Source organism: Lepisma saccharinum, chromosome 5, assembly GCF_977018435.1.
Source record: "Lepisma saccharinum chromosome 5, izLepSacc3.1, whole genome shotgun sequence".
NCBI classification, from domain to species: domain Eukaryota; kingdom Metazoa; phylum Arthropoda; class Insecta; order Zygentoma; family Lepismatidae; genus Lepisma; species Lepisma saccharinum.
Window position 1 is genome coordinate 16,307,133 of NC_139233.1, and position 19,774 is coordinate 16,326,906.

General features: G+C 34.1%; 1 protein-coding gene across 1 annotated transcript in view; it reads right to left on the reverse strand.

Annotated features, from left to right (window-relative positions):
- The window catches only part of bma (SCY1-like protein bma), a 554,791-nt gene that overhangs the window by 11,123 nt on the left and 523,894 nt on the right, over nt 1–19,774 (reverse strand). Inside the window, exons 14-15 of the mRNA XM_083123076.1 lie at nt 3,474–3,491; nt 1,849–1,989 (exon numbers count right to left, since the gene is read on the reverse strand). Coding sequence (XP_082979202.1) covers nt 1,849–1,989; nt 3,474–3,491 — 159 coding nt within the window. The remainder of the gene's footprint in view (nt 1–1,848; nt 1,990–3,473; nt 3,492–19,774) is intronic.

Consider the following 19,774-nt stretch of genomic DNA (forward strand, 5'->3'; position numbering starts at 1 on the left):
AATGAAAATGTTCATTGCAATATACAAAAGATGCAAAAACATTATTTTTATTTTTAAAAGTGATCAAAATAAAATCCTGCAGCTGTCATGCCATGCATCATTTTTATTGCAGAATCATCTTCTGCTCTTTCAATAAAAAATGTCCAAAAACAAAAATAGAAAGTTAAAACAAATGCACACTCACAATATTTTTTGCATCACCTTATGGTTAAGAAAAAATAAATGAGTACTTTGAGTAAATGCTATATATGCATATTCATATCCATTGCATTTGCAAGCCTATCAGGTAATATTAAGTCTAAATGTAAAATGACTAGCATAAGATTGTTTCAATACATTGAAAATTTCTTATACTATCTAACTGGTGAAACAAATTAACTAAATGCACTTATGAAGATATATTGTGTATCAATTAAAAATGTCAAGATGTTAGATATCTATGGATATTATAATTTTAAGAAATTATAATCCTTATACTCTTAAAATATGCATTTCACATAATCCTTGGAAGTTTTGAATGTTTTAAAAAAGAATGTCATGTATATGTATTTCGATAAGTGATAAAACACATATTGCCGAAGAGACTTCGCTTGTTTTATTCACATTATATTTGATATTTTGTGATCTACCAAGAGAGTATGTGTGAACTTGAGCACATTTTTAAAAAATGCAGTAAAGGATGTCGTTTACACAAACTATATCTGCGTATATTCAACAACAGGTTATATAAGAAAGGGAATGAAACACAAAATATGTAAATATTATATAATTTAATGTTGAGGATATTGATTTTATATTGTTACTTAATGAATGATTCCAAAAGTACCTAATTTACTGCCATTTGTTTACAATTTTTTTTTATTTCTCCTATTGATTAACATTCAAATTTACGTTTTTCATGAAACAATTTGTTATACTAATTACTTAGGTAAAATATATTTAGAGCTATCAGTGTAAACTTTATGAAAGAGTATTTCAAATTAATTCAATCTGATTTTAAATGCAAAACTTGTAATTCTCAAATATGTAACAAGAGATACTAGCCTCAACACTTGGAATCAAGAAATAAGAAATATATAATTGTTGACATCATTTCCTCCCAATTTTTAGTTCACTAATAATTACAGTATCAAGAATGTTGAACTTGCAGGTAACATTATATTTTTTAGTGCACCCACATGCTGTAGGTCACTGGGCCATTTTTTACAAAATAAATATGGAGAATTTTAAGATAATTAATTGAGATTTGTCTCTCTCTCTCTCTTTTTCTGTTTAATTTGTAGTCACAATCTACTTTCCTAATTTCACACTTCATTCTACTTCTATGTCATTTAAAATTATTTTATTAAATACATTAACAAATTAGTATATTTTTACACTGTATCTATTCTACTGAGAGTTATTTTATTATTTCTTTCAGGGTTGCCCTTTAAAAGCATGTTGAAAATATGTTTTAATGATTTTTTTCTGTTTATAAACATTATGTCATTTACCTGGGTTACAGCACCTGGTACATTTATGTCGGTCTGGGTTGAAGGTCTATACAAATTCACAAGATATTCATAAACAAAGTACAACATTTTTAGGATGACACATTGTTACATTTCTGCAAGGAATAATTTGTTCCAAGTAGAAATGACAGACAGACTTGTTTGCATTCCAAGCAATAAGTGAAAAGCATACGAATAAAAACACATCGGTTACATTTACGACATGAATTTTTCCCCTTTTTTTGTTTCTTTAAACAGATAACATATTAATATTCTTTTGCTAACAAATCCTTACATTGCTACCAGAGAATGACCTTCGGTTGCCCGGGTGCTGATATCCCAGTGTGAATTGTCTTACCATGCCCGAGCCTAGCTGTTGTAATAGGCCTGAACCTTGTGAACCTGATAAACAGGCTGAGGGCCGACGTGACTTTAGGCTCGATACACTGGAGGAGAGCAGGAATGGCACACTACTGCTTGTATTAGGCATACTTCCGCCCTGGAAGGAAAACAAGAACAAGTTAATCTGAGTGATCGTAATCATACTGATAATTTAGTAGTTCCTGACAAATAAAAAACTTGACAAACTTGCCTTCAAAGGACAAAGAAAGAATTTAAAGTGTCAACAGAGAAGAAAGCAGTTATGTCAACATTCGTCAAATTCCATAAAATGAAATTTTAATTGCAAAGCAGTACTGAAAATGTAAATAAAAATATACAAAAAACTCATGATTTGACAGAATGGAAGTTTTAAATGCATGAAATGGAAAGCATGTTGTAAAGTCCAGGACAGCCTCCACATGGCAGGAAATAACTTACGACGGAAAATTGACTTGCTTGGTTCTTTTCTCCTTCATTTATATATTGTAATATTGTTAATAGTAGTACACTGCAGAAGCTACTACTCTAAGTTATATAATGCTGGCTGAGTACTGTGTTGTCGTATGTCCATCTGCATTAACTTTGCAGGAGAGCTGATTAAAATTTGTCGTATGCGGATTTTGAATACACTGCAAGATTTGCGCAAACATTTTATTAATGTTGATAATTCAGAACACTTGCATTGGCAAGTGATGCATTAATCTGTAAGGAACACGATAGCATCATCAACTCATCTCTGATGAAAAGTGGAGGTACTGTACAACAAAACAGCAATCCGTAAACTACAGATTGAAATGATGAGTAAGCAAACCAATGACATCCTGAGCATTGCTATTATTACAAATTGATATGCATTTTCAAGAACATTAGAAATGAAAGTAATTTATTTTTTTAAAACTACGAAGTAATATCATGAAAGAAATGCTCTCTTGTTGACATAACAACAATGTACAAATAAACATGTGCATTTTAAGTCTAATGCTAATAGCAATAATAAATAAGAAAAAGCTGACATTAGAATTATTCACAAAATTAGTGTAACAAATGAAGGGCTCGGGTTTAAAACATGGTAAGTGACATTTTGGCCATTTCCGAGTTCATTAAGAAAAAAGGTTATTAGAAGCTATACTGCAGATAAATTGATTTTGTGTTGTGTTTACCAATTTCAGAAGGCTTCACCCGAATATTGAAGGATGGTACATTTTACTTTGTAACTCAGAAATGACCAAAATGTCACCATGTTTTACACCCGAGCCCTTGAAATAATTGCATTGTGTTTGAAAAACAATTTTAAAGTACTGCTCTACCTATTACTTGATAATATGCTTCATTAATATGACTTGTTCACATTTATGAATATATTTATAGTCAGTTTAGAAACTATCAAAATAAATTGAAACTTCAAATTTAAAATGAGATCTATTGTATTACTATTTAAGAACAATCTATAAGGAATTGCCTATTTGAATATTCAAGTTTGCTTTGATTAACAGCTGAACATTAACAGAAGTCAACTACCACATATAATTCCTTAACTTGTTTCGTTGCAATTTCTCGTACATATTATTTACACAAAGACTTTTATGCAGAAACTATACTTACTATCATGCTCCGTGCAAGCTATTAAGGAGAGAAAATAAATAAAAGCAATGAGTTAAGCACAAACAATTAAGACTGAAATGAAACGTTTTTATTAATAGGCATCAACGAAATGTATTTTACTACAGTCAACACGTAATTCTACAATACAAAATAAATATATGTAACATATAATACATCATTATTACATTGATTAATTATTTTTAGGTAACTTAAATAAATAATAAAAATATGGACGAAGACAGGACGATATCACTTAAACAAAGTGTCGCAAACAAAACAGTAAGCAGTGTTGTTTTTTTTAACATGTAAGCCAAACCTGCAACAAACAGAGCTGAAGAAACATGATGAAGGAAGATTAGCACAAAGTCAACACAAAACACATAAAATTTTATTATCTTTTCAAAATTCAACAACTTTTGGACTGATGAATTTTAGTTTACTTTCATAAGAAAAATTTTAATTCTTTTTAAAATATTTATGGTTAAAAATAAGCAGGTGTGGGTTTTATATAATTCATAAATTTGAAAATACCTGTGGAGATAAATTATATTGACTTACTCATGGGCATTTACATTTATACACACATAATTCTATATATGTTGGCATATTATTAAATTACAAACAAAACTATATTTGTTACCTTCACTTCTACACAGTAGGATCATAATGTAATTTGTGATGAAGTCCAAAAGAAAATATACAAATCATACATTTTTATACAAAAGCATAATGTTTTCTACTTTATTACAAAAATAATTATAATTTTGCTTACATTTTATATCAAGGGGTAAATACGGAAATTCTTTGTTGTATTTAGAATGAATTTCACATTCAGTTCAGTAAAGGGGTGAAGCAATCATCCTGAGTCTTAATTAGAAAAAAATACAAGGCACTATTGTACTTCTAATAGCTATTTGTGTAATATTAGAAAAATGTTATAATTCTTATTATTTAATTTCAAAATTGTAATAATGCAGAGCATTGTAATTTAGTTATCATTATTAGCTTCTGTGTTGTTGAAATGATATTGTAAATAACTCAAAGTTTAATTGCAAATATTCATATCATTGTACCCTGATACTGAGATTAATAATGTATTTATTATCATAAATGCTACTGAAATTCACCGGTTACTTTTTGTAATGAATCTAAAATTCACATAATGTTGAAAAATACATTAAGGACAGTTAAACACTCAAAATCTTTCAATTTGGTGTCACTTTTGTGATGGTACTACAGATGGTATTCTGTATCTGTCAAAAGCATCTTTTGTCCATAATGAATCAGCTACAAAAAATATCCATGATGAATCAGCTAAAAATTTTAATAGGTTCTAAAACAGATATTGGTTACACAAACTTTCTTCCCTTTTCTAATGGGAATTCATTTCAATTTCATTCAAGTTTACAACTTTGTATCATGACAGATTTAGTGGACTTGCATTTTCCCCGAAGATTCTCTATGTTCAGTTCAGTTTTACTTGTTGATTAAATTTGTTACCAAGATTTAAAATCAAATAATAATTAATGAGGCAATTAGGATGATAGAAATAGGACATTTGTTGTTTACAATGTACAATGAGTAATACTAATAAAACGATAAGGTGAAGAATTAGAAATGTTAAATTTGGTGCATAAACCTCTAAAATGAAAACTGAGCGTAACTTTATTCAATTTGGCAACATTTACCAAGATTTAAAATCAAATAATAATTAATGAGGCAATTAGGATGATAGAAATAGGACATTTGTTGTTTACAATGTACAATGAGTAATACTAATAAAACGATAAGGTGAAGAATTAGAAATTTTAAATTTGGTGCATAAACCTCTAAAATGAAAACTGAGCGTAACTTTATTCAATTTGGCAACATTGTATTCATAACAAGCAATTTTACAATAATTTGTATAAAAATTAATATGCATACAATTTTTTTGAATTTGTTGTAATGTGCATTTAAAATAAAATATGCTTATGGCAGATATTAAAAATGTTGGCAGAATTTTTATTTTCAATTCTTTTCTAATGTCCACATTGTGATAATCATCACGTTTAATATTAAGATACACATCTTTCTGTGATTGATTGTATTCCCAATCTGCTAGGTCTTGATTCATGTACCTCACATTTTCTTCTAGAGTAACATATGCACTCAGAAACCATGTGCCATAGTCTTATCGGAAAGTCAAGAAGAAAATCTACAAGAATGTAAAGTTGAGGTATGGATTTTTTTTTTAGAATGGCAAACAACTTTCACTTTCTTGAAAACTTGAAAAACAATCACAGAAAACGTGAACTTTAAAGGGGGGAGGGGAAAGTAATTTTGAATACAGCTGTTCTGTAGAAATAGCGATGTCTGAATCCTTTTCACCTGTGATACAATTTTTACAATCTGAGGTCCGACAGGAGTTAATTAAATAAAATTAAGAGATGAAAAAAGGAAACAAAACAATCTAACTTCAGAGAAAGTACAAATAGATGTGTGGAATATTTTCAGCCCTGGCCCCTCCACTGTACTTTTCTTCAAACTGTACAAAGATGTCACAATGGGGTGGCCAGGAATTTGTATGAATGAAAAATGTATTCATATGGATGTTTATGGCACCTCTTTTTAGTAGTTAGTGCTACATTTTTCCATCTTGTCGTGTATGAGATGTACTACTTTTTGTAAAAAAAAGTTGTATCGACACAAAGTTGTAACCACCATCCTTTCCTCCATGTGCACACACACATACACACAGACACACACACACAAACTTTTCATGGGTACACCACTAATTATGAATCAAAAGTACACAACTTGGTTGAGCTAATTGAAAGCCTGTGGCTGTTAATCAAGTAATTACAGAAATATAAAATTAATGAAATCTGTGGCTTGCTATCAGACTATTTACCAATTGGAGATGTTCTTCAATGTTTACTAAGTAGTATTGATATATAAGTGATGTTGGAGACAGGGTCCAACATGTTCTCGATCTTGGCCACACTGAATTTGCCATTGCCCTCCAGGTGATTAGAGACCACCTACATCTCGGAGCTGCTTTATGCAGGGATAAGGCCGCAAAAATTTCCACATGCGATCACTCACCCTGATAACTGAACCTGGGTATCATGCACACATATAAGTGTGTGTATATATACATATATACACATATATATGTATTAAAATTTGCACAAGAGAATGCAACTGTAAGTCACACTTTAATAAAAATAAACGAGATTTAGGGAAAGAACATAGCCTCCATTTGTGGAAGGAAGAATTATTACTTTTTACCCTCTCATGCACATTCATATGTAGGCCTATGTAAGTTTTAGTTCAAGTCATGTTTACAGCATGGCACTTTGATCTCAAATGATAATGATAATACAAGATATCAACCATATCTTTTTGGCTAGCGAGTGTTCCCTATTTTCTTATTTTATATATGCTTTCTTTTGGACATGACATAACAAAATTAGAGGCTATAACAGCAAAACATTTGCATGGCATTCTAATATTAGTTCGTGAATAACGTACTTGTAATGCTACGTATACATGGTGGAATTTGTAACTAATCTAAAAATGATTATTACTATTATATGCAAAAATAATGAGGTTTCGCTTCACACGCTGATATAGGAACATGTCTTTTTATTATAATATGAGATTGTTTAATTTGTGGTGTCATATTTGTATACTTCTTTAAACATGTCTACTGCTGAAATAAATCACTGTTGCTTTGTGTTTTCTCATAACAAATGTAGCACTTGATATTTTTTCTAAATCCTTTTATATTCCTCAGTAGAAGCAATATTACTTGTTTGTAGTGACAGAACAAGATGGACTGTAGCATTCGCAGAAATCTGTCAATCAGCTTTAGAAATTCATCATGAATGTTGCTTAGAAATTTCAGTGAAAAATGCAGGTTTGATCAGGACTTGAACCTGGCTCCGACATACTGTACCATATGAATGTTAATTTCTCCACATAGTTTGTGTTAATGTGATGGTATCTGAGAGAATATAATTGTGCGACTTCAGCAAATCGCATAACTATAAGCCTGATCCACAAGTTTGTTAAGCAAAATGTGAGAATGATGTAATAACATCAGAATAAAATTTACCATACACCATATGGTACATGCAAGATTATGTACCATACAATAATATATCTCTTAAATTTTTCCAAGTGTTACAGTTAACTTGACAGTATAAATGTGCAACATAAAGTGGACAAAAGAAATAAATATCTAATAAAAATAGTGACTGTTATGTAGTTAATTTATAAAATTTTCACAAATATGTATTAAATAAGTAAGTATATTTTGCAAATATGTAGAAACTAGTACTCACTTTTATCCGCGAAGCTGTTTTTTCTTTTTCAATTAATTTCAGTGCCCACTACCACCATCCTTGTTGGAACTTGCTTGGCGTGCGTCTTTTGTTTGTAGTTCTCTAGCTGCCACTAGGTGCGCTGTTGTTAACTGTGTGTCTTGGTCTGTGTCGTCTGCTATTTCCGGGCGATAACTGTTGTAGTAGGGGAATCCAAGTGTGGTGCGCTTGCCCGCTATCGATGTTTAGCTCGTGCAGGAAGTGCATTATGGCGTGCGTTTCCTTGATTTTGATCCCTACGAGCATGTGGGCAGTGTGTTTGACTTGAACCTTTTGAATTTTATGGCTATTGTATTTGATATGTTTAGCAAGACCAGTAGTAGGTTGAGCTTTTTTCGCATCTGCTAGGTTCTGTTGGATTCTTTCATTGACAGATCTGATGGACCTGCTGATGTAATGAGCATTGCATTCACACTCTGCATCGTATACACCTGGGTTATCAAGGGGGAAAAAGGAAGTACCATTTGTGTTTGTTCAGTTTATCAGCTATTTCGGAATTGGGTTTGTGCGCTACTTTGATGCCATATGGGAGAAGGGCTTTGGATATGCAGTTAGAAGTGGTGGGATGGTAGGGGAAGGCAAACCATTTATATTGGCCGCTGGAGGCTGATTGTGGCTGGGTTGCTTGCGGATGGGTTGATTGTGGTTGGTTTGGGTGTCTGACCTGTATTTCCGCTTTACTGCACCAAGTTGAAAGTTGTGCTTCAGTGTAGCCATGTTTCAGGGCTATTTCAGTGATGGTGGCTACACAACAGTGCACCTAGCGGCAGCCAGAGAACTACAAACAAAAGACGCACGCCAAGCAACAGTACAGCAACTTCCAACGAGGATGGTGGCAGTGGCCACTGAAATTAATCGAAAAAGAAAAAAAACAGCTTCGTGGATAAAAGTGAGTACTAGTTTCTCCATATTTATATACTACCGCGTCTTTCTTTTCCCAATTATGAATATATTTTGCAGTTTGTAAAATTAATTTATATGAAAAACACAATATTAAATAATATGGAAGGCTGAATATACATATACCATTAACTTCTAGATCTTACAAATAATTTAGGTACTGAAATTATGAAAAACACTTAAAATATAATTTAATATTCCAGTTTTAAAAAAAAAAAATTCTTTGGGTTGTTCACATTTCAAAAACCAAATTATTTTTCCTAGAACATGCTATTTTTTATCAGTTTGTTGTTTCAGTACTTTCACTGCAATATAAGATACATAATTTAGGATATTTGCATGTTATAAATTATATTGATGGTTTAAAATTACGCTCCTGTTTCTATGAGAGCTAATATAGTATTGTTAAACTTTAAGTGTGAGACAATTACATGTGCATGTTTACATTGATATTGGCATGTTATTAAGGAAACATAGAAATTCACAAATGCTGATATTGGCTTGTTATTAAGGAAACATAGAAATTCACAAATGCTGAAGTATTACACAAGACTGAAGGACACACACAAGGACAGATCACACGGAAGAGCAGACGATATACTGTAGACGAGGACGAGGCCACATGAACATAAAGAACCCAGCTGTGTGCAAAAGAAAACACACGTGCATAAACTTCACGAGTCTGTTTTATGTGATGTTACTAAAAAGAGGGCCATGAGATACGATGATAGCACAAAAGATTGGAAATAAAAAGACAGTGTATCTACAGTGATATTGTATGTAACTTACATACGCCGATGGGACGGATAAAGTGGATGCATCTCTTGATACGCTGCCGTAATGAAGACCGCCCTGTACAGAAAATTAACGTGTTTTATGTGGAGATAGTCTACACTACACAAATTCCAAACCCAACACAAGTAATCTATCTCCACAAAATAATTTCTTTAAACATATAAAATATAATATATATATATTATCTAAAATTAAAAAAGTTTCTAGTGTCTAAAATGGTGTTTTCACAAAAAAACCTACAAACTACTGAAAAAAACAAGAGTACTAATAATGCAAATCAGTTTCTTGTACCAAAGTATCAGATGAACAACATGTTTACCTTCTGTGGAAAAAATTTCAAAGTAAAAAATATATATATATTTAGTTTTATTTGTCACACTGTGTTGACATGGCTTTCTATTTTTTTAATTTTTTTTAAAGATGTGCTCATATTTCTTCAGCTTGTTTGCACAAACAAGTTTATAATTCTTTCTGCAGACAGATTACACATACAAGTATTAAACGTAAAGGGCAAGGCAAATGATGTAAAATGCAAGAAACACATTTAAAATTCTTTCTCATACATTGCATTTTATATGAACAACACAATTGTAGGTTAAGCCAGTAGTGTCATAGATTTTAGTGGTCTTAACATGCACATAATTTCTTCAGAGGTATATTTTATATTTATTGTGGATAAAATTTGTTTCAAGACATGTGTGTTTCTTTTAGATAGATAGAGAGAGAAATAATGTTAAATAGAAATGAAGGAGGACAAGGTAGAAAAATCATAAAATGAAGAGCTGAAGTACTAGAGGAGGAGAACTAGAAGGAAAGTGATAGTGCATATGACTGAATTATATGGCCATCAGGGTCAATATTCTAAATGTTTCAAATGATGTATTGATTTTGTACTTCTATTAGCGGAGGATGTATTTATAATTTCCTTCATCCACAATATATGTATGTATTTTTATCTTCCAATGTATACCTGTAAGTGAATGCTTGGAATATGTTATCCTTGGTTTAGACCTTTTGAATAAATTAATAGTAAGATTCATGCAATTTACAAAAAATATCTACAATCTAAATTAATAATATTTGAATTCCAAGTTATATTCAACCTGAAAAAAAATTACTAAAGTTCAAATCACAAACCCTGAGACCTTCTGTAAACAAAACCACCTGCATGCACAAAGCATTGCAAACTCATAGAAGTAAAATAATCCACACGGAAATCCAGCGTTGTTACAGGATTCATTGCGTAAGGTAAAACAATGGCCAATTTGTAGTATGGGATACGCTGCCGCAAATGACGTCTCACTTTAAACCCAATACTCTTTCTTTTTTTACTTATTGCTTCACCTTTATGGTTAACTCTTTGCACCAGTAATCATTTCCCATAAATTTGGCTTCTTTCATGCATGTGAATTGAATATATTTTTCTTGCATTTTTTTAGACAAAATGATATAACATGGTAATGTATATTTCTAAGGATGATATAGATAGGAGTATATTTGAAATTTGTTTGTAGATTTTATGTAAATTGTATCTTATGTAAATAAAATATATAATGGGCATAAACAGTCATATGCATTGATGTAAATCCAATAAATATATTGATGATGATGATCAAAACAAGACAAAAAGTTCGTAAATTTATTGCGGTTTGAAACTTTGACAAGCATCCTAATAACGATTTTTGTTCCGCCAAATATAGTGCACTTCGTAAAATAACTTGGTGACATGGCAAGGCAAGATAAGTGTGAACATTTTATAGTAATATGCATTGTAACTTCCAATGAGCTTAGAGATTTGTGTACATATGATATTTTATAACATTGGTTATTTTCTAAAAATAATCATGTGAACAGCAAGGAAGTAGTGCAGCTTAGTAATATTGAATGACTTATCCTTAGAAAAATAACATGCCGAGTTCTAAATTGCGGGAAAGCCTCCGTGTTCTCCGAGCTTGTTTTCAAAACACCAGCAAGAACAGCCTTTGAAAAGGGGCGAGAAACAGATTCTACTCAATATTTATGTAACGTTCTGTCAGTGGTATCCTGAGAAACCAGTAAATAAAGTGGTTAAGTTGGCATCCCAGTGCAGTGGTGTGTCAGTGTCTGCAGTTTTAAGGGTTATGAAAGAGAGAATGACCGGGAGAGTAACAATGTATGCGGCTGCATATTCGTCTGATGTTTTGAGAGTGGGTTCTCACATTCAGAGGCTCTTATATAAAATGAATAGGTGCGGCGAACTATGAGTGTAACAGCAGATGATTGCGGTCATGAATCACTTGACGCGGAGTGATACATCGAATCGGTGAGACCGTTTGTTTACAGAAGGTCTCAGGGTTGGTGATTTACACTTTAGAACTAAATTATGGCACACACTGAATGTAATAACACAAGTCAGAGGAGGCCATAAAGAGGCTACAGGACATACCAGGAGATATGCAGAAGGTTGTTCGGGACATATCTGAACAACAACACTTTGCGACACCACTACTATCTGTGGGATTGAGCTGGAGTGATTGTGCAGATGTTGTGTATCACAGCTTGCAGTGGTCACATTCGGTCGATTACGTACTGTAACATCGATGACAAGGGGTGCAGCAACTTTGTTCGCTACTGCTGGGACACTTCTCCAAGGAAATTCATGGCTGACACCGGATTCGATTATGCGGGGAAGTTGCTGACACATAAGGTGGACAGAAATGTGAAGGCGAATGCTGCCTACTTTCAGTCATCTATTATGACCCATCTTCTGTACAGACATCCCTCATTTATATAAAGGCGATACTCAACAGTTGATTCCTATGGACAAGGCCTCAAGGCCTCATACCGCCCGAACATACCTCTGGTTTTATCAGGAGATGGAGCTGGAAACTGTGATTAGTGAAATCTCATTCCAGGACATTCTGGTGAACAACGTTGATGCCAGTCCTCTGGCTTCAGACTCTTGAAATGACGTCTGAAACATGGTTGTCCCTCTCCAGACTTTGGAAAGCCTGCAGAGAGGAATGGGTAGGATTTGCATGCCCATTCTTCAATGTAGTTTGTTACAATGGAAACTTCAATGTAGGGTAACCCAAGTAACCACAACTGTTGGACCAACTGCAGTTTTTATGTGGGAAAGGTTGGGTTTACGTTGGTTGGCAAATTGAAGTTAGTCTTACGTTGGGCCAAAGACTGCCAACGTTTGCCCAACCATGGAAAAGTGAGTCAAAATCAGTTTTAAAAACTACTTTCTTGTGTTAAGACAACTTTCAAGATTATGCTGTAAATAATAGTGTGTAAAATAAGTTACATGTAACAGTGTTTCTTTCGAATATTTCAGTCTCAGCACATGCTGGAAATATAACATTTCAAAAATGAAAGTAGAAGCTATTCTTAACTTGTAGTCACTCAGCAGTTCTTTGTCAGCCGTCATGGATGAAAGATGTATTGGGAATTGCTTATTGTTTGTCTGTTTAGCTGCAGAACAAGAACATTCTTACAGGTATTCTTGTGAAGGTAGTTAAACAATATTATGTGCAGACTATATCCCAAGAAAGGTGGAAAACTAAGTAAATTCTAGAAAGCTTTCTGTGCTGCTACTTGAAGATACCTTGAAAATAATGATACCATATGAATGAGAAAGTGTTGTAATTTTTATTTATTTTACACAAATAATTTTTACTAGAGTTTATATTTGGCCTCACAATATATATATATATATATATATATATATATATATATATATATATATATATATATATATATATATATATATATATAATATATATATATATACAGGGTGACTGGTAATTCGATGTATTCCCTGAAAGGGGTTAAAGTAGAGACAATTTGCAATAAATTTGACCATATGATACCCCGTCCGAAAATTAGTAGTTTTCGAGATAATCGAATTTCAATTGTTTTTTTTAAAAAATGACAATTTTCCACATAAAAAGATGAATTGAGAAAAAACTGCTCATTGTATGGAACTTATTTCAGCGTTTGCTGATAGCTAACAAATAAGTGGTTCCTTTAAAAAAAAGTTTTTCCCAAATAACAATCACATGTAAGTAACGGGTGGGTCTAAACTTACAAGTTATGATAAAAAAATGCACTCTTAGTTTACTTGGCAACGTATTAATAAAAAAAATGGTATGACACGAAGCGTACAAATTACTTAAATTACTTCCTTGAGTCTTCAGCTATCCAAGAAGGTACAAATGTTGCTAACATTCACATTTGTGTACAAGAAATAATACTTCATTCATCTTCATGTGCATGGAAACAATGAACAATACAATTAAAGAACATTACGCGTCTTGCTCAAAGTGGGCACCTCCGTTACGAATGCAGGAACGCAGGTTTTTACGGACATTTGGTCTCTTAACTCGTGATGTGATGGTGTCCTTGATGTGTTGACCAGCTTTTAAGATCCTCTCCCTGATCTCTTCTTGCGAGTTTACCGGTGTCTTGTTATGTGGCTCCAAATGTAAAAGTCGCAAGGCTTCAAATCGATCGGGGGATCGAGCTGGGCAGTCATCATGCTGATAAATCATGTCACATCTTGTAGCTAGAGGCACATCCTCCAACAACATTGCCATCCCGTTCCTCAAAAAATGTTCATAAGTGATGCCATTTAAGATTTGGGACAGGAAAAATGGCTGGATCAAATGATTGTTGATGACGCCCATCCATACTTCTGCCTGGGCGTGCGACAGTGGCTGGATGAAAATTACCCAAAGAAATGGATTGACCGAGGCTGCCCGATTCGCTGGCCGGCTCGATCCCCCGATTTCACGCCTAGCGACTTTTACATTTGGAGCCACATGACAAGACAACGGTAAACTCGCAAGAAGAGCTCAGGGAGAGGATCTCAACAGCTGGTCAACACATCAAGGACACCATCACATCACGAGTTAAGAGACCAAATGTCCGTAAAACCCTGCGTGCCTGCATTCGTAACGGAGGTGCCCACTTTGAGCAAGACGCGTAATGTTCTTTAATTGTATTGTTCATTGTTTCCATGCACATGAAGATGAATGAAGTATTATTTCTTGTACACAAATGTGAATGTTAGCAACATTTGTACCTTGTTGGATAGCAGATGACACAAGGAAGTAATTTAAGTAATTTGTACGCTTCGTGTCATACCATTTTTTTTATTAATACGTTGCCAAGTAAACTAAGAGTGCATTTTTTTATCATGACTTGTAAGTTTAGACCCACCCGTTACTTACATGCAATTGTTATTTGGGAAAACCTTTTTTTTCAACTAACCACTTATTTGTTAGCTATCAGCAAACGCTGAAATAAGTTCCATACAATGAGCAGTTTTTTCTCAATTCATCTTTTTATGTGGAAAATTGTCATTTTTTAAAAAAACAATTGAAATTCGATTATCTCGAAAACTACTAATTTTCGGACGGGGTATCATATGGTCAAATTTATTGCAAATTGTCTCTACTTTAACCCCTTTCAGGGAATACATCGAATTACCAGTCACTCTGTATATATATATATCAGAAAACCTATCTATAGTTTAGTTTTCAGTACGTTGGCCCAACTTAAAAATCAAATTTTGGCCCAACATAACAACCATGCATTGGGCCAATGTTGGAAGCACGGCCAAAATTACTGCTGCCTAACGTTATGTTCTTCTGTTTGGCCAACCATTTTCAGTACGGTTGACCCAACATTCGGCCAACCACTTTTGGTTACTTGGCAATAGTTCACAATGTTGGTGTCCGACAGAATCAGAGTGCTGCACATCGGCCAGATTTGCTTACTATGTCCACCTGGCTGGCGAGCGAGTAAGAACTGTATGCCTGGGTTTTGAACCGTCAAGCATCAAAAACCTACAGGTAATTGGCAGGCCTTGTAAGATTCAGCTTGCTTATCTGCAGTGAACACTCTTTCCAGTTATGCACCATCTCCAGATACATGAGTCATGCAGTCATTGTTGCCAACTTTTAGATTGTAAATAGTTCAAGGAGCACTTGAAATGCTCATCACGTTTAGCAATTAAAATTGTAGAGATTTATTCCATGGTAGAAAACATGTGTATCATTCACACCCAGTGGCGCCGATTGGGTTCCAAAGCTATGGGGGCAAGGTTCAAAAAGTGGGGAGGCAAGGACAGTTTATTTTCCCTTGGTACATAAGGTTAGCATGGTGCGGGGGAATATTCGCCAAAAAGTATGAACCAAGTTTTCCAAAAAGTACAATCGTAAATATTTTGAAACATTGTGTAACTGGTGGTTGATCTACATTAAACTATTTTTTTTTTGGGGGGGGGGGCCTCGATGGTGAAGTGGTAGCATCATCGCCTTGTAATCAAGGGGTCTCATGTGGAGGTACATGATGGTTAGGATCCCACTTTAAACTATAGGTCTAGTCCAGATTAACCTTATTGTGCATAAAGTGGACTTAAAACACCAAATCAATTAATCAATTAAACTATTTTTCGAAGAACTTTGAAAACTGTTGCTACAGATTTTATCTCTGGTGTAATTTTGGCAATTTTTTTAGGCTAATTGACTCGTTGACTTCGAGAAAGCATTTGACTCGGTCAACAGAAATGCAATGTGGAAGGAAGTGAAACGATATGGAGTGCCCACAAAAATTCTTGATCTTATCTGAGAAACTTATCGTGATTATACATGTAGAGTTATACATGAAGGTCGTGTATCTGAACCAATAGATGTGCAGTCTGGAGTGAGGCAAGGTTGTATATTATTACCTACAATGTTCCTGATTGTGATCGATGCAGTAATGCGAAATGTAATAGGAGGGAAAAGACGTGGTATCCAATGGGGATTCAATAACAGACTAGAAGACCTTGATTTTGCAGACGATTTGTGCTTCTTATCTGAAGCACATGGTGATATGCAAACAAAACTAGCAGATCTGATAGAAAGTGCAAAAAAAGCAGGACTTGTGATTAACTCCAAGAAGACCAAGGCACTGAGGATTAACTCCACAGACCCGTTTAATATTGGTGAAGAGATTATTGAAAATGTAGATAGCTTTACTTACCTGGATAGTGTGGTGGCAAAAGACGGAGGGGCTGCACAGTATGTTTCTCAACGAATCCAAAAAGCAAATGGTACCTTTGTGAGGCTCTATCCAGTATGGAAAAACAAGAAGATATCAATGAAGACCAAACTTCGTATTTTTCGAAGTAATGTTAAGTCTGTACTGTTATATGGGTCTGAGACATGGAAAGTAACAAAAACGATTACCTCTAAATTACAGACCTTCATCAATCGCTGCCTGAGAAAAATTTTGAATATATTTTGGCCAGAAGTGATTCAAAACCAAGCACTTTGGAGAAAATCTGGAGAAACCGAGGTGTCCATACAAATAAAGTGGGGAAAATGGAATTGGATAGGGCATACGTTGAGGAAGGAAAATTAGGCTGTCGGGAGAGAGGCACTAGACTGGAACCTGCAGGAGAGAAGGAAAAGAGGGAGGCCTAGACAGACGTGATGAAGATCTGTTCACGCTGAGGCCTTGGAGGAAGGAAAGAGCTGGAATGCAGTGAAGAGAATTGCCGTCAGTAGGACCAGGTGGAGATGTTTTGTTGATGCCCTATGTTCCACAGGGAACAACAGGAATTAAGTCAAGTAAGTCAAGTCAATTTTGGCAATTCAATATCCAAATTAGTTGCTAAAGATAATGTCCCTCCTTTTTGAAAAGTTATACTGTTCGTGACTTGCATAGTGTTATTATCCCCTCTACGGCACAAAGAGAGCTTCTTTGGTTCTCGTACATTTCATTTTGAAGGAAATTTTATACTCAATATACGTGTAATGTAGTACTTTTTCAACCATTACAATTTCTGATATGTGATGCTGAACACTAAAGCACGGGGTCCATAAAATGGAACATGAAATCAGAATTTACATTACAAAAAGTTTTTGCATATTGTCATCTCTTTCAACAAATCATCGTTCGCTCACGTTGTTGTGAGTTATCTAGTTCTACAGACCACATTGATAGTAACACGATGCAAAATATAATTGTTAGTTTGTATCTTCAGACGGGTCAAATAGCAGGCAATGCTATTACACATTTCAAAAATAATCGACGTAAAAATGAAACCTAGAGAAGATTTATGATTTCAAGACCAGAAAAGTGATATAAAATGAACAAAACACACAAACCTATTTCAAGACCTTCAAAACAAATTTGGAAAATATGTGGTAGTCGGTTTGACATCATAATGAAACTAATTTCAGAAGTTATAAAATCTAATAGTTATACAACCTCAAGGCACCTGCGACTAGCATAAATTCAAATGTCTCCATGCGTAGTGAAATATAATGGCCATTGGCATTGGTGACATTGGTGTTGGCGTCTGACTGCAGGAACTACATCAGGTCTCAAGTGACTTCTTAGTACCCAGGTAAAGAGAAAAACCTGGCAGTCATCGAGGCCTGTGGGTTCTTGTTCAGGAAAGCTCACTTCCGCAATGTCGAACACCTGGCTTGAAGTGTGTGTGTTGCAAATTATTGTAGGCACGACTTCTTGTGGATGGTTTTCTTCCAGGTCTCGTGCAGGCCTCTGGACAGAACATAAGCAGTGGTGGCAGCATGGCATTTCATGAGGTCAGGTACACCTTGAAAGTCATTCAGATATATCCCGAACAACCTTCAGTAAGTTGTGGAAAAGCCTGAGTTTTGATTCATAATTTAATTAGCATGGCATGGAATGCCAAGGTCCCAGGTTCAATACCTAATCGGACCTAATTTTTACTTTTAAATGTTATTACATCAAATTAAATACTTATAAATAATATACAATCATTATCCTTAGAAAATATATTATTTTTTATTTATTATAGGGAGTTTGTCTGTGTGGGAGTTGTTGGGGGAGGGGGAGGTTGTTGGGGGAGGGGGGTTGTTGGAATATTGGATATTCATTTGTAAGTAATATTTGAAATCTTATCAAGTGAACTATTACCAAACAATGTGGAGGAAAATACATTTTAGAATTCAAGAAATCTGCTTCATGTTTCGGCTTTATGCATATTTAAAATTGATTCACATGGAGAGATTCTCGCCTTTTAGTTAGAGATCTCCAACATCAATGAATGGAATGAATTTTCATTTTCAAAAGAGTTCTGGGTTAGAAGTAAATTTGTGCTTTGTATTCAATATGTGATAAAATTGAAGTATGACCCTTACAGATTACAGTTACATACTTAACACCATTATGAAATTGTTTATAGGCAGCTCAAAGCCCAATTCCGAACACTAGATAGCTTGAGTTTTGCCTTAGATAGTGAAACAAAAGTGCCAATCTCCATGGCAGAGTGGTTAGCACAGCATGCTACGGCAACAGGGGTCTCAGGTTCAAATCCCAGCCTGGGCATGGGTGTTTTGTGAGTGTCCCTTCCTCAATTTCATCCTATCATCATTCTCATAGTCATGGTTAGCCAAAAGTAGGAGCAAAGTGACTCTAAATAGCAAATAGCAAATGCATCTATGTAGAGAAATGAAGGAAGATATAAAACAATGAATGTTTAGTGAAGATTAATCTGGTTCCATCATGGTACTTGAAGCATTAGAACAGAATATCAACTCTACTCTATTACACTAAAGGTAAACAAGTTAAATTTTGAAATTCTGAATGCAGAAAGAAGAAACTTATTGCACGAACACTTCAAGTAATTATATTACAGAAAAAAGCAGGAAATTATTTTGTTTGTGTAAAGTAGAATATACCAAATGTAAACTAACTGAGGCAGAACAGGAAAATAAAGAGAATAATAGTGAAAGATAGAAGAAGAGGAGGAGGTTTGAAGTGAAAATTGAGAAACAGGAGAGGAAAATGATGTTGGACTTAAGAGGAAAAATAATAGTAAAGTGAACAAGAGAATACAGCAAGAAGAAGAAGGCACAGAAAGAAGAAAAGTAAAGGCAAGTAAAGGAAGACCTATTTCTAGGACATATAAAATTATCGAAATTTATTTCATAATGAAGTTATCAAGAACATATATTAAATAATGTCCTCTAATTGTTTGTAACCAATTTTTGATGCTGACACTAACAAGAATATTTATTTCTCAAAATACCTGCACAGTGGTAGAGAAAAAGATGACAAACAGAAGTGAGTATTCGACCTGCACCAAACCCAACCAATCACATTTTTCTACAAGCCTGGCAAGAGAACCACATTTTTCGTACCACTATATCTTTAATCTAGACCTGGCAACCCTGCAGGTCAAATACTAACTTCTGTTCGCCATACGGT